General features: G+C 49.2%; 8 protein-coding genes across 8 annotated transcripts; 4 read left to right on the top strand and 4 right to left on the bottom strand.

Moving 5' to 3' along the window:
• The first annotated feature begins 144 nt into the window (after positions 1-144).
• F5Y00DRAFT_223469 (uncharacterized protein) lies at positions 145-3,993 on the top strand. The gene is made up of 5 exons (XM_048005881.1): positions 145-795; positions 852-971; positions 1,023-1,289; positions 1,363-3,191; positions 3,296-3,993. The coding sequence occupies exons 1-5, from the start codon at positions 589-591 to the stop codon at positions 3,549-3,551; spliced, it is 2,679 nt and encodes an 892-aa protein (XP_047869669.1). The 5' UTR covers positions 145-588; the 3' UTR covers positions 3,552-3,993.
• A 359-nt stretch (positions 3,994-4,352) lies between these two features.
• Positions 4,353-6,671, bottom strand: F5Y00DRAFT_269137 (AAA-domain-containing protein; the record flags this gene model as incomplete). Its single annotated transcript, XM_048012384.1, has 2 exons — positions 4,353-6,296; positions 6,393-6,671. The coding sequence occupies 2 exons, from the start codon at positions 6,669-6,671 to the stop codon at positions 4,353-4,355; spliced, it is 2,223 nt and encodes a 740-aa protein (XP_047869670.1).
• A 208-nt stretch (positions 6,672-6,879) lies between these two features.
• On the top strand, positions 6,880-8,725 carry F5Y00DRAFT_223474 (charged multivesicular body protein 6). Its single transcript, XM_048005882.1, has 3 exons — positions 6,880-7,666; positions 7,752-8,115; positions 8,191-8,725. Exons 1-3 carry the CDS (start codon positions 7,629-7,631, stop codon positions 8,407-8,409), a joined length of 621 nt encoding a protein of 206 aa, XP_047869671.1. The 5' UTR covers positions 6,880-7,628; the 3' UTR covers positions 8,410-8,725.
• Positions 8,726-9,263: 538 nt separating this feature from the next.
• F5Y00DRAFT_223480 (cytochrome c-like domain-containing protein) lies at positions 9,264-10,562 on the bottom strand. Its single transcript, XM_048005883.1, has 4 exons — positions 10,354-10,562; positions 9,752-9,942; positions 9,602-9,696; positions 9,264-9,544 (listed from the first exon to the last, which is right to left on the bottom strand). Exons 1-4 carry the CDS (start codon positions 10,367-10,369, stop codon positions 9,520-9,522), a joined length of 327 nt encoding a protein of 108 aa, XP_047869672.1. The 5' UTR covers positions 10,370-10,562; the 3' UTR covers positions 9,264-9,519.
• Positions 10,563-11,872: 1,310 nt separating this feature from the next.
• On the top strand, positions 11,873-13,352 carry F5Y00DRAFT_59334 (uncharacterized protein). The gene is made up of 3 exons (XM_048013852.1): positions 11,873-12,047; positions 12,122-12,762; positions 12,844-13,352. Exons 2-3 carry the CDS (start codon positions 12,148-12,150, stop codon positions 13,243-13,245), a joined length of 1,017 nt encoding a protein of 338 aa, XP_047869673.1. The 5' UTR covers positions 11,873-12,047; positions 12,122-12,147; the 3' UTR covers positions 13,246-13,352.
• A 60-nt stretch (positions 13,353-13,412) lies between these two features.
• Positions 13,413-14,699, bottom strand: F5Y00DRAFT_257048 (ribosomal protein S5 domain 2-type protein; the record flags this gene model as incomplete). Its single annotated transcript, XM_048010500.1, has 2 exons — positions 13,413-14,069; positions 14,175-14,699. 2 exons carry the CDS (start codon positions 14,697-14,699, stop codon positions 13,413-13,415), a joined length of 1,182 nt encoding a protein of 393 aa, XP_047869674.1.
• Positions 14,700-15,733: 1,034 nt separating this feature from the next.
• On the top strand, positions 15,734-17,136 carry F5Y00DRAFT_257049 (NAD(P)-binding protein; the record flags this gene model as incomplete). The annotated part of the gene is made up of 5 exons (XM_048010501.1): positions 15,734-16,131; positions 16,255-16,557; positions 16,634-16,817; positions 16,916-16,959; positions 17,016-17,136. The coding sequence occupies 5 exons, from the start codon at positions 15,734-15,736 to the stop codon at positions 17,134-17,136; spliced, it is 1,050 nt and encodes a 349-aa protein (XP_047869675.1).
• Positions 17,137-17,453: 317 nt separating this feature from the next.
• F5Y00DRAFT_257050 (arginine-tRNA-protein transferase) lies at positions 17,454-18,860 on the bottom strand (the record flags this gene model as incomplete). The annotated part of the gene is made up of 2 exons (XM_048010502.1): positions 17,454-17,982; positions 18,166-18,860. 2 exons carry the CDS (start codon positions 18,858-18,860, stop codon positions 17,454-17,456), a joined length of 1,224 nt encoding a protein of 407 aa, XP_047869676.1.
• Positions 18,861-21,892: the final 3,032 nt, after the last annotated feature.

The following is a 21,892-nucleotide window of genomic DNA, read 5'->3' on the forward strand; positions in this document are numbered from 1 at the left end:
AACGGTACTATTCCATTTTTCCGTGTCCCGCAATCCGTACCTTATGTACTGATTGATCTGACTGACGTAGTGGACCTGCCCACCACGTGCCGTTAGGTACATATGTAGGGTCCAGACGCCCCAACAGGTTCGATTTCCTTCAACTGTCAGCCCGAAAACGTTGCAAACCTACACGGAATTCTTCACCGTCCACAACTCTACAACTTCTCAAAGCCAGAAGAGAACATAATTTGGGCGCGCTGCCTTGCCCAACTCCAGTGGTCTTTTTTTTTCTCTGTCGCCCAACTTAGGAGGTATTTTGATTTAATTCATCATCCTCTAGGTATATACTACCGTAACATTCACTGCCTGCCTTGGATCCTTTCGTTTATCCACAACCTGCAACGACAAAAAGTTGTTTTGTCTTGATCGGTTGGTTTGGTTGCTTTAGGATCTTAGACCGAGACGCATTCGCGTTTTGATTCGATACGGTAGCCGTGTCACTGTAGCCACCATCTTTCTTTTTTCCCCTTCCGTACCAGTATCGCGCAAAGCCGTCCTTCTTTTTTTCCCTATGGTAAGGTTAGGATTGTTAGGATTACTATCGTGATGACGAGGGAACGCAAAAAAGCCCCGCTGCCCGTACGTGGCGTGCGGGCTCTAAACCGCCGTGCAAAGATGGAGAGAGCACAGAAACAGCAGCCAGATGACACCTGGCGAGCCTTAAATCCATTAAAGGAACCTCCCAGGATGAAGCATAAGACAACCTTCGAATTAGTCGAGAATACAGACAAAAAGAAGAAGCTCGAGTTCAAGGTAATGAGAGGTCACCAAGAAGGTTGACTATGAGTAGCATCACTAACCAGTAATAGATCACCATCGATAGACACCCACCGCCGGGTTTCGAATTCGTCCCTGTTGGTTATCCACAGTTAACGCAAATGTGCAAAGAACTATCCAGAGAACAAGATGCTATGATATTCATTGTTTCAGTATGTAGGTTCATTCCTTTGTGCTTTGTGATACTAATATATTTGATTTAGGACTCCAAGAACCCAGACAATCTCGACCACCATGTAAACCGTGTCGGGTATCATTTTAGACAGATAATTGTTGACCAAGCTCGCTCAAAACTGGCAGCTACTGGACAAAATGTTCACGTCCCCCCAGCCCACGCATCTGGCGCACCTGAACCGATACCTAAGAGCCAAGCGGAAATTGATGCTCAAGCAGATGCAGTCTTAAGGGATCTTTTCCCAAGAATACCTCATACCGACCGACGCGAAATTATCCAGCATGCGTTTCAAAAAGTCTGTCTATATTTTTTTATATGCCGTACTAGTACTCGGATATACTGATATTAACATTACGTCTACAATACAGGATGGGAAATTCCATGGCGAGTCTAAAGTTGGCATGGTTAAAGAACTAACCCTAGCACGCAGGGTTCAACTTGCTGCGATCGCCCACATCAGGCATAACCACACGCGCTATGATGAATTATTGAAAGAAACTAACTGGCACAACGCTCGAAGAGCTGTAGAAAAGCCGTGCTTAGACGTCATCGTCAAGTGGCGAGGTGACGAAGAGACCGGTCGTGACCAGCTTGACGAGATACTTCGTGAAGTCATTGAGATTTCTGATACCGAGGAGGAGTCCGAGGATGAATCTCCCAATGCAGAGTCTATACCAGCCCGACGCGTTGTCACGATGCCCGCTGATACGTTAGCGAGGTCTAAGGCAGAACCACAAGGTAAAGAGGCTGCTAACCCTGAGCAGCCACCCCATCGTTCCAGTCATAGTCGCAGTCACAGTCGTGGTCGCGACCTATCTGTTCCAGGTGTTCTTGGACCATCTAAGCAGAGAGCAATTGCAAAGGCCGAGAAGAGAAGCGCTCGAAAGACGCAGCGTTTCAGGAGATATGCCGCCGCTGCCGAAGCTCTTGCGGGCTCATCCGACCACAGAGTCTATGCTGAGGACTCGAATGTGGCCCCTTTTGGTCCTGTTCTAATGGATCTTACCAGAAGTCCGGGTTCCACCCACCCTATTAGCTCGAGTCGCGAGCCAACAGTGGTGACGCGTGGTACTCCTCGTATTGAACAGATGTCGCGTTATTCTGAATTGCGATCAGACCAGCAGCGTTTCAAAGGTGGCCCTCTGAGAGAGATGATGACCGTCGCTCATGGCCTTCCTGAAGCCGATGAATACGCCTCGCCTCAACTGATACGCACTCCAGAAAGCCATAGGCCCAAAGTTGGGCATGCAACAGCAACTCATAGTCGCCAATCGGTTCCAGTTTCGCCAGTAAGAAACGGATTGCAAGATATGTTATTACAATCTATCGAGCCTGCGTCCCCTGTTGTCCACAGGAACCCCCCTGAAGCTCCTCGAATTTTATATCGTGAGCCTCAGCGCTTCGCGGAAGAACCTCGTGTCGTTTCCCGGCCCTTTCACGACCATGCAGGTTTTGTTTCACGTCCCGAATCCCCTAGAGTCGTGAGTCATGGTAATGTGTTGGTAACAAGACGCCTTCACGGCGCAGACTATCCCTCCGGAACCCATGATGCGTACCCCAATCCTTTTGCCCCAGCCAGTCATCAGGTTCAAGGTGAGGACCTACGACGCGTGCCGTCTGGATATTTTCCAGATCGGCCGTCGTCATCTTTTAGAGGTGCAGACCATGTCTTATCCCAGCATCAGCCCTGGCCAGTTCCTAGTGAAGGGATGGTGCACTATAATGGTGATATTTCTCATAGGACCAGAGCAAATCCAATTATCATTGATGACAATGATCATATGCCTCACAGACCTCGTCAAGTAATTGAGGTGCAACGACATCCTGGTAGAGATTACCCTGTTACACCGTCAGGGCAAGAAAGTTTCTTCCACGATGCTACCCGTCAAAGAGACGCGTACATCCGAGATGAGCCTCGAGTTGTATTGACTGATGCGCCGCCCACCCGGCCGAGAAGCGCGTCTGATTACCGCCGCCCTGGTAATTATTCTGGTCCCGGATTGACTTCGTATCACGAACCCAGCATCTATAGAGTAGCAGCGCCAGAATTACGACGTCATGTAACCGATACCGCCCCTGATCCTGAAACCAGATACTACAGAGAGCGTAGCCAGCACTTATATGAACCAAGAGAATGGCCCGGAAATGTGCCCCGAGAAGCTCGAGCTGTCCCTATTGGACTGGCTCGCCCCGAAGCGTAAGTCGACTAGGCATATAGAGGAGATACGTTCTACTCATATTGCATGCTTCCTTGAGTTTTTGCTGGGTTATTCAACAGAAGCTAATATACATAATATATAGGCGGTACCTAGGCGATGATCGCCATTTTCAAGAATATCCGGGCATGGCGCCAAATTTATACCCTCAAGACCGACGAGAAAATCGTTACTATAGGCTGGACGAGGTAACCGCGCCTACGCCACAGCAGATGCATTATCGGCACGATTATCAACCTCAACTTGTAGCCCCTCCTACCCATGGCCTCTATATCGAAAACCATGGATCACCACATCGGCATCATATCCCCGAACAACGCGTAGTCTGGGTGGATCGTTGATCTTCGTCTGAGCACTGACTCGAGATCAGTAGATTAATAATTCGGCAACGAAATTCCTTTTTGTGGTTCCATTATCAGAACCAACTGGCGGGTGGATGCGAAAATGATATGAACGTTATGGCAAAGGTGGTATCGGTACGGCTTTAGTGGAACGGCAGCATTTGAGATACCCCCCATTGGCATTATTGTCGTTTCTTTCGAGCATCATTGCATGGCAAGGCGTTATCGGCACTCGCATCACGGCATCGAGGCATACAATCGACAGCATGATAGCCTTCTCGGCTAAGGAGTTTAAGGATTGCATACTTAGCTTTTGGCTAAACGGACCTATCTTCTTTATCTGTCACCTGGAATGGCATCCCTGTTATGAGTATTGTACCTATATACAATTACAAGCACACTACGGACCTATGTCCCCGGATAGATGAATACTTTCCATGTACTTCTTAACGTGATTGAGGTATCATGTGATGGACAACTTGTGTATGTGACTGTCGATATTGATTAAGTTTTACCTAGCTCTCGGGGGCTTTGTAAGGCAAGTTATACCAAGGAACGTGGAATGACCGTAAGGATGATCTGTTTCGTTTGGTTCTGCTTGACTATTTTCCCCGGGACGGGACGTCTGTCTGAGATACTACATATGTGCCGTGAGAAAGTATTATAGTTATCAAAATAGTAACCACTTTCAATATCTTTCTTCCTCAGATTCATTTATAACATTATCCTTCCTCTCTACTATCAACTATCCTATATATATATATATATATACACATATATACCCCCATAACCCATAGCCCCCTACTCCCACCCCATCTCCTTCAACGCCCTAAATTTACTCGAATGGCCATACGACACGCTCGGCTTAATCTTGTTCAGCGCCGCCTCCCAGTCCTCGGGCGTAAGCACGTCGGGCCCGCCCTTAGTATCGGCACGCTCGACAGCCGCCTGTCCCGCGGCGACGTGCAAGTTATCCAGGTCGGCGCCGCTGAAGCCGTCGCACCGGGGATCGCGGGCGACGGCCTCGAGGACGGGGTAGTCGGTATACGAGGGTAGCAGGCGCTTTATGCGGGTGCGCAGGATATCCACGCGGCCGTCGGCGTCGGGGAGGTCGACGAAGATGTTGGTGCCGAGACGGCCGGGGCGCAGGATGGCGGGGTCGATCATGTCCGGGCGGTTGGTCGCGCCGACGACGTACACGCCCAGGCGGCTGCCGATGCCGTCGAGCTCGGTGAGGAGCTGGTTGACGACGCGGGCGCTGGCGTCGGGCCCGTTGCCGTCGCGGCGGGGCACGAGGGCGTCGAGCTCGTCGAAGAAGAGGATGCAGGGGGCGGAAGCGCGGGCTCGGCTGAAGACTTGGCGGACGGAGCGTTCGGACTCGCCGACGTATTTGTTCAGGAGCTCGGGGCCCTTGACGGAGATGAAGTTGACTTTGGACTCGTTGGCGACGGCCTTGGCGAGGAGGGTCTTGCCGCAGCCGGGGGGGCCCCAGAGGAGGACGCCGGAGGGGGCTTCGAGGCCTTTGCTGGCGAAGCGCTCGGGGTCTTGGATGGGCTTGACGATGGAGAGCATGAGCTGCTTGCGCACGTCGTGGAGGGCGCCGATGTGGGCCCAGGTTGTGTCGGGGATGGTTGTGAAGCCTTCCCGCTTGGAGGATGGTTGGACTTTGCTGATGGCGCTTAGCATGTGTTCCATCGTTAGCACGAGGGAGTCGCTCGACACGGCTTCGTCTGGCGCTGCCATTATTGCTAGGTGGAGCCGGAGTCCGGGAGATATTTGGTCGTCGGAATCGAGATCCATCTCTGTAGGGCCGGTCTGTGCTAGTTGGGTCATGGTCGCTCTGACCATTTCGTTCTTGGCGATGGAAACGACGTCTTTCAGATCGGCCCCTACGAAACCGGGCGTTCTCTTTGCTAGTAGTTTGTAATCTAAGTCGGGAGAGACCCGGCCGTTCTGAAGCATCTTTCGTAAGATAGCTTCGCGAGCACCCTCGTTTGGTATCCCAAGACTTATTTCTCGATTGAAACGGCCTGCTCTTCGAAGGGCAGGGTCAATACTGTCTGGTCGATTCGTAGCAGCCAGCGTAACAACGATTTTCCCTCCGAGTTTGTGAGGTGACAAGTCGTCCATACAGGTTAGCATCTGCGCCACTATTCGCTTCTCCATTTCTCTCTGCGCATTTTCCCGCTTCCCCATGATGGCGTCAATCTCGTCAATAAATATTAAGCAGGGCGCGAGCGATTTAGCCTCGTCGTAGAGCTCCCTAATCTTCCTTTCGGACTCTCCGGACATACCAGCGACGAGGGAGGGAGCGGAAACGGGTATATACGCTACGCCGAGCGACGCGGCATAAGCGTTTGCTAGCATGGTTTTCCCGCAACCTGGAGGACCATGTAATAGAACACCGCGAGTAGCTTCCAGGTCGTTATCCAGACAGATTTCGGGGAACCGCACGGGGAACGTGACTGATTCAGCAAGGACCTTGATGGCATCATCCATGCCGCCGAGATCTTGCAAAGAAACACCGCTGGGCGGGCTGCGATCTTCTTTAGGTTTCTCGGTTTTCCTTTTCTTAGGCCGAGACTCTCCGTTGGGTTGTCTGTCGTTCATGACGACGACAGGTGCCATATCAGTTCCAGAACCGTTACCGCCTGGAGTGGTTGCTTCAGATGGTATTGTGGGCTGAGCCTTGGGTATGTTCCAAGACTTGGTGATAGTTTTGTTCATGACGAAATAGTCTCGTTCCTATACATGTCAGTTGGCTCTTGTCGTATTTTTGGGTGTAGATATAGATATAAATCTAGGTTGGAGAATAATAACAACAATAATAGAATTAATTACCTTGGTTTTTGGCGATTCCTCGGGGGCTTCTTCCAAACATTCTTCCTCGTCTTCCTCTTTCCTTTCTTCCTTCCGGAGGCGAAGGACTCGCTCTATGGAGTCTTCAAGCGGCCGTTTCTTTTGACGTGCAAGACTAGAATTTGAGCGTTTTATAGAATCGTAGACCCCCGAGACGGTAAATTTAAGTGGTTTTGAGGGGCTATTCCGTTCATGATCATCTTCGAGTTTTCTGATAATCTGGTAGACATCACGGTCTAAGCCGTGGAGCATCCTAGCCATTGTAATAATTAATTCTATGACGAATTGGTCGCACTCAAAATAGTAAAACCGTAGTATGTGTTTCGTAAGTGTTTTAGTCTATGTGTAAAGGGTATGCTCTTTAATCGAGCCCAATTACAAATGTCTATTGCTGGACGTCGCTACTGTATGAGATTCGAGATTTCTGAGTTGAATTTCTGAAAAGTTCAGCATATGAAAATAAAGTGGGCCACATTGTTGTCTTGACGGGTATGCACTTAAACATAATTTCTTCATACAGCAGTCGCGCCTATAAGGAAGTGTACATGGAAGGATTGCTCGAGTACGGTACAGTTGGGGGCTATATTGGAAAGAGAAATTACCTTGACAATCATGCGTACAGCTGCAGGTACAATGCTTAGGATTAATACCTAGAGTTTCCATTCATTTTGCGAATTCGGCTCGTAACCACGAACCACGAACCAGCAACCAGAAAACCTTGTCGAAAATACCAAATCCGATCTACACTCAGATATGTACTAGTTATTGTGCATACCTAGAAAAGGGACTTCATAAATAATCTTAAAAGATATTATAAGCAAAGATGATTCTTCCAATTATAGCTCTGGGTCAAAGTTAAAATTGATAGACTTCCACAATATCAAAGTATAAGCTGAAAATGCCGAGACGGCTTAGATGTGCGTCATTGGGGACTTGCCGATAAAGATGCACAGCAAGCCCCCTGCAATCGATAAGCTGATCCCTGGAACATGAGACGCCGCTCGTGACAACATCGACACCCTTCTCTCCCGCCATTCTCCATTCCCCAAGGTATACCAATAACGCACACATGCTCAACAAAATCGCATCATCGCTTATCCTACGAACCAGGCTGCCCTGAAAAGGCATTTTGCCTGACCATCATTCTTCTACCGATCCTTGTTATTGCTAAACAATGCGCGCTTCGGATTCCACAGCAGATTCCAGGGCACGGCGATCATGGGCAACAATTCGAGCAGAGTGACCGCCCAGGACAAGTAAGACTCCCCTTTTCCACCCCCTCGCCGGCTGGCATCTTCTATCTTATCGCCAACGAAAGCACTAAACCCCCGAACTCCGCAGGGCGATCCTCGACCTCAAACTACAGCGCGACAAGCTGCACCAATACCAGCGGCGCATCACGGTGCTAACCGATAAGGAGACGGCCGTGGCGCGGCAGATGCTAGCGGCCGGCGACAAGAAGCGCGCCCTGCTAGCTTTGCGCCGGAAGAAGTACCAAGAGTCGCTACTCGAGAAGACCGACGCGCAACTCGCCCAGCTGGAGCAACTAACCCGCAGCGTCGAATTCGCGCTCATCCAGAAGGACGTCGTGTTCGGCCTGCAGCAGGGCACGCGGGTCCTGCGCGACATCCACGCCGAGATGGGCGGCCTCGAGCACGTCGAGAAGCTTATGGGCGATACGGCGGATGCCATTGCTTACCAGAGGGTATACACCTTCCTAACATTACTTTATATAAACCATTATATATACACGCATACTGACGGCTTTTCTACTTTACAGGAGGTAAGCGAGATGCTAGGCGGCAGAATTACAAACCAGGACGAGGACGAGGTCGAAGACGAATTAGCCGCCCTCGAGCAGGAAATCAACGGTCCGGCGAAACTACCCAACGTGCCGGATACCAAGATACCCCCGCCAAAGGTCAAAGATGCGATGCCGCAGGAGCAAGAACCGGAACAAGAACCGGAGCCGGAGAGGAGAGCTATGCTCGCCGCATAATACGAGCGCGAGGGATGGATGCAGTAAGAGAGCGGATAAATACAATATTTACAACTGCATAATGAACCGTTGGTGGAAATTAGAAGCCGCGTTTTGGGTTTGGATATCCAGGGTAGGGTAGTGTGTATAGCATATAAGGCACTGGTCCTCTTTTCGGGGCAGCACGGGATCGCAACACCTCTTGTCGGTAATAGGACCTTTCACCAGTGTAGAGCCAGGGAAGGAGGTTTAGATGAGCTAGCGTTACGACTATGGATGGATAGGTAGGGTATAAGCTATATAATGCATACATAAATAGATAATACGGGTTTATTTATCCTTTTATTTTTTATCTGTACGTCTCTTACGAATGGCTTAAATAAAAATGCTAAGTTTAGATACATTTGAATGACGTCGTTTATATAATCGTCTTTCTCTTTTGGATTAAAAACTCCGAGTACGAAGAATATCGCCTCTTCTTGTATTGTACACTATCATGTACATGTACCTAACGAGTGTAAATGCGTAGGTACATAACCGCGCCCCTGAATATCCAACTCTACACTAGTAGGAAACTGAAGGGCCCAATAAAGCTTTTTCCAATCTAACTCTTAGCATTAGATGAGAAACGCTCGTCCCAGCTTGACCATATCCACTCTATCTAATAGCGTCCTGCTAGCCTATTAAACAGCAAAAATGCTGACAACAATTCAATGCAACCTCATTGGCCAATGGCTCGTACCCACCCAGTTACGCACAATTTCTTGTAATTCCAAGCATGCAACTACGTCATGAAATGAAGATTATCACGAGTCTACGAAAAACCATGGCAAGAGTAACATTCCACACAGAAAACGGGGGCAACGCGATAGATCTAAGAGGGGGAAATTTGCGTCTATGTTCAATTACTGGCGACAGATTATATTATCCGATCCAAGCCTTCCTGTAGAAGCCTGAACTCCTAGCACTCCGACCGGGTGTATAATGCTGGAAAAGAGGAGATGGATATATGTGATTTCGCACCGATGCAGGTGTGCCGCAACTCAACGGTCTAGTAGTCTATAAGTACACAACTGGCCGATCCTGTCTATGCTATGATGGTAATGGTACACGTCTTTCTCGTAACTTCGTTTATGCCGTAGCTTCCTTGAGGAAACTGTAAATAGGGTTAGTATGGAAGCCTCGGGATTCTGTCAAGCAGAGATGAACTCACGTAATGAGGTCGTTTCGGTCCTTCTCCTTCTTTAGACCACCGAACGCCATCTTGGTACCGGGGATGTACTTCTTGGGGTTCTCGAGGTAGTCGAACTAAGCAAAATGTCAGTAGAGTCACTTCAACTAGCATCGCCTAAATATTACATACCAGACTGTTCTCCTCCCAGACGACACCCTTCTGCTTGTTGGCGTCTGTGTAGGAGAAACCCTCAACCTGACCACTCTTTCGGCCGAAGAGACCATGTAGACCAGGGCCGACCTTGTTGCCCTCACCCTCCTTCAGGGTGTGGCACTGAGCACATCGGGTCTTGAAGAGGTTGGCACCCTTCTTGGAGTCACCTACGTAAATTGTTACGTTAGTTAAATAAAGCGCTTAACCATAATATGTGCGCTGCTTGTGTCCAGTCACAATAACCAGCCCGTTGATCAAAGAGAGCCGTTCCGTAGCAAACCCGAAGGCTACCCGCGCCTTCTAGACCTTGTGCGACTGCACGATAACAATCCTCAACGCCACCAGGTAAAATAGCGCACGCAACTGCGACATCCCAGGCACCAAGTCTCATAATACAGTGAGCACGCAGGCGAGCAGCCGATATGATAGAGCTAGAGATATTATATCCCATAGACACTAATCGCAGTCATCCTGGAGCTGGTGGTAGCTCAATGGTTCGAAAGGCGGTGACATGCGGGCTGTCATGCGGCGGGAAAAATAAATCAAGCAAGACGCAAGGGAGTTGGTGGTATACATACCCTCAGAGAAACCCATTTTGTCGTTGGAAAGTAAGGAAGTGAAGGAATAATATTACTTATTAAAGGCGTGAGGAGTACGCAGGTCAAACTGTTCCGTCTGTAGGAAAAGAAGGTAGCCGTCTAAATATGAGGTTTATGTGACGGGAGAAAGGGAAAGGGAGAAAAAAAATCGGCGCATGCTGGGAATTTTTAAAGCGATGAGCTCAGCGGGCATGGGTAGGCACATGGGCTTTCGGCAAGGTGGTACGGAAAGTTGAGCCACAATGTGGCGCGTGCACCTTCCTTTTAGCCAATAGGGTTTTAGCTGAAGTAATACGCTTCCGGGGAAAGCCGATTCTACAGCTCTTTTTAGCCTTCTTTTTTTTCCACTGGGGCGGCAGTTCGATTCCACTCGATTCACCAACTAAGAAAATTGGGGCGAATGGGTCGCCCAGTGACGAAGGAATTGAGACTGCATACACACATACATACACTATGGTGGAAAACTTGGGAATATTTTCGACGGATCCAGATGATGTGTAATGTAATTCCTACGTTGTATTTTGACGAGATATCATGTGCCTACGTTGAATTGCACAGGGTGTTACCTGTCAAACCCACTATAAGCTTATGGGCTTACCTATCATTCCTATCAACGTGGTAATTTAGGTACAATTACGGAATAAAGATCATGTTCTCAAGTTCTTGAAGTCAATGCAGATGAAAACTACGAAGATGAGCTGTCAAAACCTCAAGGACTGTTACCAAATAATATACATTATTTGGTATAACTATAAGGTAGATACCTATTACATAGTATCTTTACCTTTGGTCTATATATCATCAGCCATCGGTAGAGATCTACAAAGCCCTTGCATGTCCTCGCGTCTGTGCGCGTCAAGTTTGTACTACCACTTCCGCTGCCGCTGCCGCTGTCTCCAATGATCCCCATTGTATATGCGCAAGATGACTTTTGGTACACTTTCGACGAACAAGCCCAACTCCTATGGAAATCGTGTGGTGAAGGTAAGAAACGGCCAACCGAGTTGCCAGAGGCTGCCCGAAGAGGAGGCTATTTCAAGGTGAAGGAATAACAAGAATAATATGGAAACAATACGACAATGTGTTGCGGTTGAGCTGTTTACAAGGTGGCTTTTGTGAACACGTTACGTTCTCGTCGCTTTAATATGACAACCCCAAAAGCTATATTAGTACATAAGTTCATCAGTTTATTCTGAGTTGAGGAACAGATAAACCTAACAATGGCTTGCGATTTTTAAAGGGATGTTTAATACAGCTAACAATTGGCAAATATTATAAACATGGCTGCCGTAATTAAATAAATAAAATCAATCATATTCAAAACATAGGTATTCAAGAAGAAGAGACTTATTAAACAATGGTAGCTGTAGCTAGAGGGGTTGTATTACCTGATGCATATATCAAGAATGGATTAGTCATACCACCTCAGTATTCTACATATGCCATGTGAAAACTATTTCGGGAACCAACCGGCTACCACCGACCCCCGGCCCCATATGTCGGAAAGAAAAAAAAGAGAGACTTTGCCGGATTGACTCGTAAGTTGATGATTAAGAATTGCCATTGAAATTCCAAGACATCGCGCTTCAACTTGTACATATGCACAGTACCCTTTGCATTGCAACGTGCCTACAGCCAATAAGCCAATCGATACAAACCAAGCTCGCAGACAGGTAATCAATCATTCAGCAGTGCATCATAGCAAAAAAAAAAAACCCTTCTGAAAATTTCCCCACCACCGTCAAAGCTATACATACATACCCCGACCCCGCGATGGCTTCCAAAACAACCTACATCCCGCGGTACCTGCTACCCCAATACGGCGCGTCATGGCGCGCCGCAGCCCTCGCGAGAGCTCCCCTCAACGCCGAGCTGGGACAGGTGCTAGTGCGCTATACCTCCAAGACCGCAACGAGGGCATCTTCGACCAAAGCCAGCCACAAGTCGCCCGCCGCCAAAGCCGCCAAGCACTCCGCGCCGACGAAGCCCGTGCCCAAAACCGCGGCTACCAAGCCCGCTCCTATAACGAAAGAAGTCCCTCCGCAGACCCCAGTCTTGAAGACTGCGACACCGCCCGCTACCGCTACGCCCAAGCCGGAATCTCTGTCTAAGCCCTCTCCGGAAACCCAAGCACCCGCAGCGAAGCCTAGTGCACCCCTTAAGCCCGACCCTTCGAAGCCCATCGTGCTCGAGAAGCCCGAGCGATTCAACCCTCCATCGCACGGCGCACGACTACCCAGATCGACCCCAAAGCACTACGGAGGCCCCATGACCGACGCCGAGCTGCAAGCCCAGTCCGCAAAAGCGTATCCGGGCCTCCCGCCTCCGGAGAACACATGGGCGCACTGGTTCATCAACAGTCGAGGGATTCACCTATTCATTACCCTAGTAAGCTCTTCGCTACACGCCTATACCAATTAATTACCAGCATCTCCCGATCTAGTTACATCTGACCAAAAAAACTCCCAGGGCACCCTCACGTCCCTAGCAATCTACACCTTCGTCGCCAACTTCAACGCCAAGTCCCCCTTCGCAGACCTGATCCCTCCCATCTCCGAGTTCCCCCGGCACCCCTTGCAGTACATCGGCGTCGTGATCGACGTCATGCGCATGCACGAGGAACACGAGTCCGCCCTGACGGCCGAGAAGCGCCGCCGCAAAGTCGAAGACGTCGCCAAGAGGAACGAGTACCGCAAGGCGCATGGCATAGAGCCTGCTCAGGGATTCTGGGCTAGCAGCAGCAGCAAGCCTGCTGAGCCGGAGATCACCGAACCGGTCCCGATCGTCGAGTCTGCTGCGCCCGAGCCCAACCCAGCTGCGGCTGAGGCCACACCGGACGGCAAGCGCAAGAAGTTCCTCGGGATATTTTAAGCAAGGGGACGAATGGAAGTACGAGGGAGCGTGGGGGAAGATAGTAGCCGTTACTTATTAGGCATATGGCCAGCACGGGTCTCACTACCCCAAAATATTCAGAATGTGTCTCTGCTCCGGAATAAGGCAGGTATTAATTTCATGGTATCGTAATTTCGCGAAAAAGGCTATCCCAAGTCGACAGCGTCTAGACCATCCAATACCTCGTCCGCTATGCCTCCCTTTTCTAGTACTTTTTGCACCATGGCCCCGAGGACGGCTATCTTAGTTCCTCCCCTTGGCGCCTTCCATACACCCTCCACGTCATCCATCTCCGCCGCACGGGCTCCCGGATCTTTGGCCGCGGGGGCGCCCTGTCCCCACGCTGCTGCGTTTACTGCATTAGGTACCCCCGGCGCTGTTAGCCGCGAGGGCGGGTCTATCGTTCGCACCGACAATAGCCGCAGGTGTCTACCCGTCTGTAGCTCGCCATCCACGTCCATCGTTTCCGACGCCTCGTCACTAGATACATTCCTCTCGCCCACCGAGACCGCAAGCGCGGAGTCTGCGACAGCCAGCTCCTCCTTTGACGGGTCGAAAATGATGTTGTCGCCTACGGCCATAACCAGTAGCGTTACAGGCGGCCTTGAACCAACGGTGGCGGACGTTGTATCGCTGCTCTGTCGCGGGTATATAAATTGCGAGGTGTCCCAGTCGTCGTCGAACATGGGATCCTCGTCTGCTTCGGATTTTAACCTGGGTAGGCGCGTGGAGAGCAGCGCGAGATGCGTCGTTAGGCTGAGGAGGGGTAGCGGGTAGGATAGCGGCGGAGAGATGAGGATGATCTATTCGAGGTATATATTAGCATCGTATATCAATGTATCCATATCCGCTTCGATTGGGCTGTGTGGTGCCTTGTACAGTTGTAGAGGGGTGTATACAGGACTTACATCGATATATAGCTTCCAGTGGAATCGTCGGTTGATCCATAACTTCTTGGTGAACTCGCCGTCGGCCAGCAGCGCCTCGCTTAGCATAGTAGCTAAAAACACGGTACTACTATCGTCGTCCCTGTACCCGGGGATCTCGACCGTAATCTCAACCCAGTCGTTCTCGCCCGACACTTCATCCTCCTCCCCATCCAGCCCGCTGTCTTTTTCTATCTGCTCATCTTGTTGCGCCTTCCCCCCCTTGCGTCGCAACTCCTTGTTCTCGTAGTACACCCGGGTAAGCGGCAGTACGCGGCGCTTCTCGACCTCGGCTTTCACGCCGACGACGGCCTCAGTGCCGTCTGCGAAACACACGCGCGCGCTGCCGTTGGCGGCGGGCAGGACGCCGGTTTCGGCTGTTAGTGGGCGGAATTGGGTTGCGGTGCGGCCGTCGGGGCGGACGGGGGGCGTGAGGGAGAGAGAGGTGTGCAGGTAGGCTAGCTCGGCGGGCGAGAGGAGGAGGTGTTGCGTTGTGGATGATGCCATGGTTGGTCGGTTGGTTGGTTGTGAGGGTGGTAGAAAGAAGAAAAAAAAAAAGAGAGGGAAGGGGATGGCCCCTGGATAGATTAAGTAGGTGGGAAGTCGAATTTGTACGTATTCGGACTTGTATATCCTCGCGTCTAGAGCGTAACTAGCAGCAGATAGTTTACATAGATATTTCCGTCCGCGAGGCTGAGGTGGGAGATTTTTTTGAGCTGGAAGCTCTAAGGTGGTGGGGAGTAGAGATTATTGGCTGGAGCTTATCTTTGGGTGTTATGTTAGGTTAGGTTAGGTAGGATCGGCGAGGCTTGAGGCAAGTGTGCTTATCGATAGTGCATTATCCGGGAGAGGCGATATGCAATTGCAGTTTGATGCAATTGAGCAGTACTCTTTCATATGCGAGCTTCTTGTGGTATGTCTGTCAATCTTCACCAAGACGATTATCTCCTCTCTCACCTCTACCACTGCCCTCCCGTCTATTATATTGTATTATAAATTCCCACGATCAATACGCATAAATATACATGTGCCAACCGAGGTCTTTTCGATTGCCAAGACGGACGACGGCGGACGAACCGGGGGTCTTCGGAGACATATCTCTACGGCGCAACACCGGCGCCGACTCTGGGCCACGTAGGAATTGGTATCGTGGATTGCGTCGTAAGACCACTGCATCTAAAGGGTTTATCGTAAACGAACGCAAGGTTCTTTTGTCTATGATGCATGGTCCCGTCTTCACCTAATAATTAAATGAGCAGGATTCGTAGAAAGTCTCCGGTGAGAATACCCAGACGCTTCGAATATAGTCGTAGCTAGGTTCGGTGATAGGGTCTATGATGGGTTCCAGACTCGTGGGAGTACTCCTAGATAAATAGATTCCTTGGTGCTCGTTGAATAGAATGCATCGTCTCCCGTCTTGTCCTACTCTGAATACCTAAACCTTCAACAGTAGCCTTTTGGTTTCTTTAAGTGACCGTCACTCAGTTATATCTCCTCTACCTACTCTCACTACACTAGCACGACACCATACCGGACACACAATGGGTGACCTGCTCTACCAAGCCTACATGAAATGGCACCCCATACCTCTCCCACCAGCCAACAGCTTCAAAGACCAAGCCATCCTAGTAACCGGCGGGACCAGCGGCCTAGGCCTCGCAGCCGCCGTGCACTTCGTTAACCTAGGCGCATCCGAAGTCATAATAACGAGCCGCAACGCATCCCGCGCCAAGGCCGCCCTCGAAACCATAGAAAAGGAGACGAAGGGCCGCAGTAGGGACCGCATCCGCGTCCTGGATCTCGACATGAGCCGCTACGCCTCGGTCGTCGCGTTCGCGCACGAGGTTAAGAAAGTCAGGGCAGGAAAGGGGGGCATCGATTTCGCGGTGCTGAATGCCGGTGCTATCAAGGTGGAATTCACGCTTGGCGATGAGGGACGGTAAGACTTCTTCTCCTTTTCCTTTTCGACTTCATGGGCTATGCTTTTAGTCGCCAGATACAAGTCATAATACAATACGCCTTATGTACCGAACAGTTAACTAACCAGCACAAAAAACCACAGGGAGGAAAACGTACAGACCAACTCCTTAAGCACAGCGTTACTAGGCCTTCTCCTCCTGCAGTGGATGAAGACAGAGCGTCCTAACCGCTCGGCACCTGCACATCTAGCCGCCGTCGGGTCATCGCAGCACTTGGCCCCGAATATCGAAGACTGGACAAAATGGGCCGCAGAAACCGGCATCCTGGAGCACTTCAACAAGCCCGAGAACTGGCCCGGGCCTAACCCCATGTACGGCGCCACCAAGCTCCTGGCGCAGTATGCCGTCAACGAGCTGGCACAGATGGCACTAGGACCGGATGGACGGTAAGTTTCCTCCCCTAGGTACTTTCCCCCTTTCCGCCGTAACATATGTCAACTAACACCAACGCCCCATCCCCAGCCCAGAAGTCATCATAAACACCATGTGCCCCGGCATCGTGAGGTCCGACCTGCCGCGACAATTCGTAGGCCAGGGCGTGGGCTACCGCATCGCCATCGCGATATACCTCGGAATATTCGGCAAGACAGCCGAGAACGGCGCGAGGACGTACGTGGCGACCGGGCTGACCAAGGAGACCGAGCATGTAAGCAACATCTAGATATATTCCTCTTATTTATTCTTTACCTGTATATAAGTTTATATAAGTTTAGCTAGCTGACATTGGTGTGGTTCAACGTACAGGGCAAGTTTATCCGGTTCTACGGTTCGGAAGCCGAGTATCGAAAGTAAGTCCAAGCTCAAGGATTGATTCTCGTGCTAGTATAACTGACCCGTAGCGTAGAAGAGCAGACATAATATTGACAGGAGAAGCTGGCAGGAAAATGCAAGCCCAAGTCTGGTCTGAGATGAAGGCTGATTTTATCGCCAAAATTCCTAACGCGAAGGAGGTATTGGGATTATAGATATCGTGGCCGGTGCAAAGAATTGGCGTTATTGCGACACTGCAAAACTGGTATAATGTAAGATATTCACTATAAGTTGGATTTAATGTAGAATAATGTTTACCTTCCTCGATTGTCAATTTAATGAGGCTCATCGCTTTTCTATGTTACTATCGCTGTACATCGAATTTGCGCCGTGAAATATGTTCATGCGAACCTATCACCTATCTTATATTCGTAACCTTTTCCCTTGCTCTTTCGAGTAGCATCTTTACTGACAGCCTCGTCTTCCTTGCCCAAGCTCGATAGCAAGCACGAAACCTGAGGCCCCTTAAGCTTTAGGATCTTCGAAAGTCCAAGCATAATTCGTGTATGTAGTCCGGACCGACCGCTGCTACCAATTCCGCAACCATTGCTTTCGCCGATCCCTTTTTGACGATACTTTCGTTGTGCCATTCGAATAGATCACCAGCATAGTAATACCCTCGGCTAAGGCGTACTGCAATATGATCTAAGTCTATCGAGCTCATTTCATCCACCGATGGGATGCCTGGCATATTACTACTGAAGAGGGGGTAGTCTTCGTCATCTTCATCTTCATCTTCGTCTTCGTCCTCGTGCGGCATTTCGCCTCCATCCTCTTCGGTTTCCATCGGCAGTGTGGCCTCTGTATCTTGGGCATGCTCTTCAGCATCTTCCTCGGATCTTTCGAAGTCCAAGTATCCGTGGCTATCAAACTTGTTGAGGACACTTTGATCGAGATCTACCCATTCTAACGTATCCGGATTGAGGATTTGTTGCGGGGAGAAGTCGATCTTGTATTTCATCTTCGGGCATGTATGAATATAAAAGCCAGGATACCACCATCTACACTTCTATTAGCAGGTTTCCCTGAATCACAATGTTCGACTATCTTGGTTTGTCTTGCCACTAAAGGAAGTTGTCTGAGATGTATAGTTGCATGAAGAGCGGGATTAGATATTTTCAGAGTGCATAGGAGTAATTCGAAAACCGATTTACAAGCTAAATAAGGGGTTCGTTCGTACGTACCGATAACCTTCTTCTATTGCGAGGGCAATCTCCCGTAAAGCCCCAAGCTTCCCAGGACTAAACCTATGAATAGACTCATGATATAAAAAGTAGACACCGCTAACACAGTCCGGAAGAAGGTCTAGAACTCCTATCGCTACTAGCTTACCGTCGAGCCTGTAGCACTGATGAAATGAACCGACTTGACGTCCTCGTCCATCTGGTGCTGTATACTTCCCGCGCCTCACTGGTGAATTGCAGAGAAATCTCTTAAAGCCATCGCGGGAGATAGATGATGGGGACTCATGGTGGACGATCCGTTGATAGTTTTCATAAACCTGGAATTTCTCCTCGGTAAAATCATCAGGTTCTAGCGTAACGGAGAAGATGTGAGCTGGCTCGGGTGGCTGTTTTAATAATAGGCTCTCACATTCGTGGATCCTCTCTATCAAGTCAAACTCGGTATCTCGCTTCCGAGCCTGCTCGCGCGACCTCGGATGTAAGCGAGCTGCTTCCTTTGAGTAGGCGTCTCCTACGATGTACTTGTTGAAGCGGTTGACAGCTTGCCGTTGATCTCTTGTCGTCCGAAAACGGACTGAGTCAAGGCGAAGTAAATAATGCGGACAACAAGCATCTCGTTGATTTGGCCTGTAGAGCAGCGCCCCGGATCGTCTCCAACACCGGTCTACCAGAGTCTGATAGTGGGCTGGACTCATAGAAGTTGCACGTGCAAAATAGGAGTGGCCTAGGGCGCAGTGTAAGTAAAATACTGCTCAAATCACAATTGCAAGAACAGCCATGTGGTTAGACCAGAGCCCCTTGTAGGACGCTACACGAGGCAGGAGACTCAACGCAGGATACAACGACAACCGGACAATATACATGAATAGCCTGAGCATCAGCGGGTAGGCAAGTATGGCCCTTCGGAAGGGGCATAGTATCATGAACAGATACTAGTATGATGAGGTAGACATACTTTTCTGCGACCGACCATTATTACCCTTACCACGACAGTAGCCGCAGCTAGATGAACTTCTATATCCTAAAACGAGTTAGTCACAGGGTGTCTACATAGGCATCATGATCTGCAGAATCCAGTCTTCAGGACGAGCCGAGTAGGAGATAGTCGACCCGGAAAATGGTAATAGGAGTTATTGACGATTACTTGACCAGGCCTGCGATTAACATCTGATCCGGGAAGAGGTATAAGGAGGTAGCATCTCGGGAACAGAGCGGGAGTCGGAAGTATGCACGAGATGTTGAAACGGACTCTAGAATGAAGACGGGTTGAGGTAACACGCCATGATACATCGGCTGGCCAAGAGGTTGCGATTGCACGGCTGGCGAGATTTGCACGAGGTGAGCAAGATGCTGGTAGGTTGTGGCTGATATCCCGACGTTTTAATGGTAGCTTGGCATGGGCGACTCCAGATGAACATGTACGAATGGAGCATGTAACAGAGCATGTCTGAATATGCACGTCTCTCCCAGCTGCTTTCTTGGAGCAATGCGGCGCTTTCAAAGACGCCAGCGGGCTGGTAGTGGCGCGCCAACGAACGTGACGCCGGACGGAGAGTTGTATTCCCCATAAAAACCGTATGCAAAGCAAGCTGGCCAACGACAGTGTCGCAATGGAGCACGGGTCCGAACGGTTGGTTGAGGGCGTACGGGGACGGCTCGGGGTATATAGAGGTAGATAGACTTAAGGCAAAGATCTGACTCACCAATTGGCGATATATACAAAAATGCATCTTCAGGGGGGGCCTGCATCCTTTCTAAGTAGCGCCCCGGCGGATGGCTAGGTTTTTTTTAGATGGTCAGACAGGCAGACAGGTAGACAAGGGCACTTGATCAGAGAAGACAGCTCATGCGCGCAGGCAGGGATTTTGTGAATTATGTATTTGGCAAGGGGACAGCGGACAGCGGACGTACGAGGTGGATCGGACGAAAGAGTCGGTGTCGAGTCAGACGATGAGGTTGGGGATACTATGTAAGTACCGCTATAGCAATCAGGGTAGAGAATATTATAATAATAAATTGCCTAGGTAGGCATCTAATGTAGTGATCTCTATTATGTTGTAGATGGTTTTATAATTATGCGTCGAGAAACGTTGGCGTGGCGTCCGTGACCTGCATATCGAGTTGTCCGAGTTTAGGTTGAGCGGCTAACACAAGGAGGAGAAAGGTAAAAGGGGATCAGAGAGAGAGCTTGCTATTATTCGGGTCTTCCAGGTACTACCTTAATTGGGCATTAGGTATGTATTTATCTGCATTAATAAGGTAGGTACACCTCTGCAGTGACTACCTCTTTCCCGTTACATTAGCAGATGGATTCCCCAAAGGCAGCGATGTCAATCGTTACTACTTGATGCACGTTAGGTAAGGTACTTAAAGGCAAGTTCTGGATTAAAGAGTTGCATGGCATTATGCAGGTGCTATGACGAATTATACAACCTAGCCTAGAATATGTATCGACTGTATAACAATTAAGGTATTATCATAAATCTAAAAAGGACGAACCTCAGGTATTGAGCTTAGCAGGACAATGGTAAGAAACATTACTCTGGAATAATTCTAGTCTAGAAATGAACCAGGTAGTAATGCCCCGAATACCTCACTGTTCTATAATCGATACTTACAAAAGAACAGTTTTGGATTTATAATATGCATGTGCGCGTATATAGTACGTACGCAGGTATTATCGTATAAGCTTTTAACCTATTGGTTTAGATAAAGGATGGATTTGTATTTAGGGTCGAAATACTACGTCACTGATCCGGGTTGGTTTTGTCATGCTGATGGACTTGGTCTTTGACGCTTTTACTCTTATGCTATAGCGTTGGATGCTATCGAGATGCAACACTAGAAGCTAGAATGTTTAACACCCCCTACGTATGATAGGCGCAAAGGTAATTTATTGGCGTACGTCTATATATGTCGGTAGTAGATATACACTAGCGGTGTGTGTCGTATATCGTAGTCTTATACGTAGATATACGCTGAGTGTTAGAAGGATTCCCCTCCACGATATCTATGTCTCTGTGTCTCAGTTGTAGTTCAATTGGGGAACTCGGCGATCGACGGTAGGATGTAAGCGAGGGGTAGATCCGATTCAAGGCCATACCGACCAGCCCACCTACCTTGTGTAGCTATAAAACAAGTGCCGACCAATTAGACCTACGAAGTAGAAGGGGTTATACCTTCAATTAGATGTAACACCAGAGTTCAATGGCAACCAACACATGCGAGTAATACGTGTTTAAAATATGTACGCATTAGCTTGCGGGAGAGATTATCCAACGAGTATGAAAATGCATACAGATGCATAGCCAAGTTTAGGGGATTTACATGAAGAAATTACGTGGTGAAGTGGGATACTAGGATGTAGGTAATTGTATGACTTTGTACGTGGGATGGTTTGATATCGTGAGAATGATGGATAGACGATCTGAAGACAATCTTTTATACTATGTAGGATCCGAACTAGCGCGGTATACATTCTTTCCCGCGTTGAGGTGAGCACACGAATATAATGAAACTTTCCGAACGATGTGCGTGGTGCATATTGTATATCTGAAGCAAGCAGAATCCATTTAAACGCCTACTATAATCTCTGTATGTTGCTATATGCACCTAACGGGGATACGGCGAGATTGATGTAAACTCCGTTTTGAGGGAAAATTTTTTCTCTTCTCTACTTTTCTCCTCCACTCTTCTCATAAAAGTATTCCATTATATCTATTTCCCT

Source organism: Daldinia vernicosa, assembly GCF_022497035.1.
Source record: "Daldinia vernicosa strain CBS 139.73 unplaced genomic scaffold F5Y00scaffold_2, whole genome shotgun sequence".
NCBI lineage: Eukaryota > Fungi > Ascomycota > Sordariomycetes > Xylariales > Hypoxylaceae > Daldinia > Daldinia vernicosa.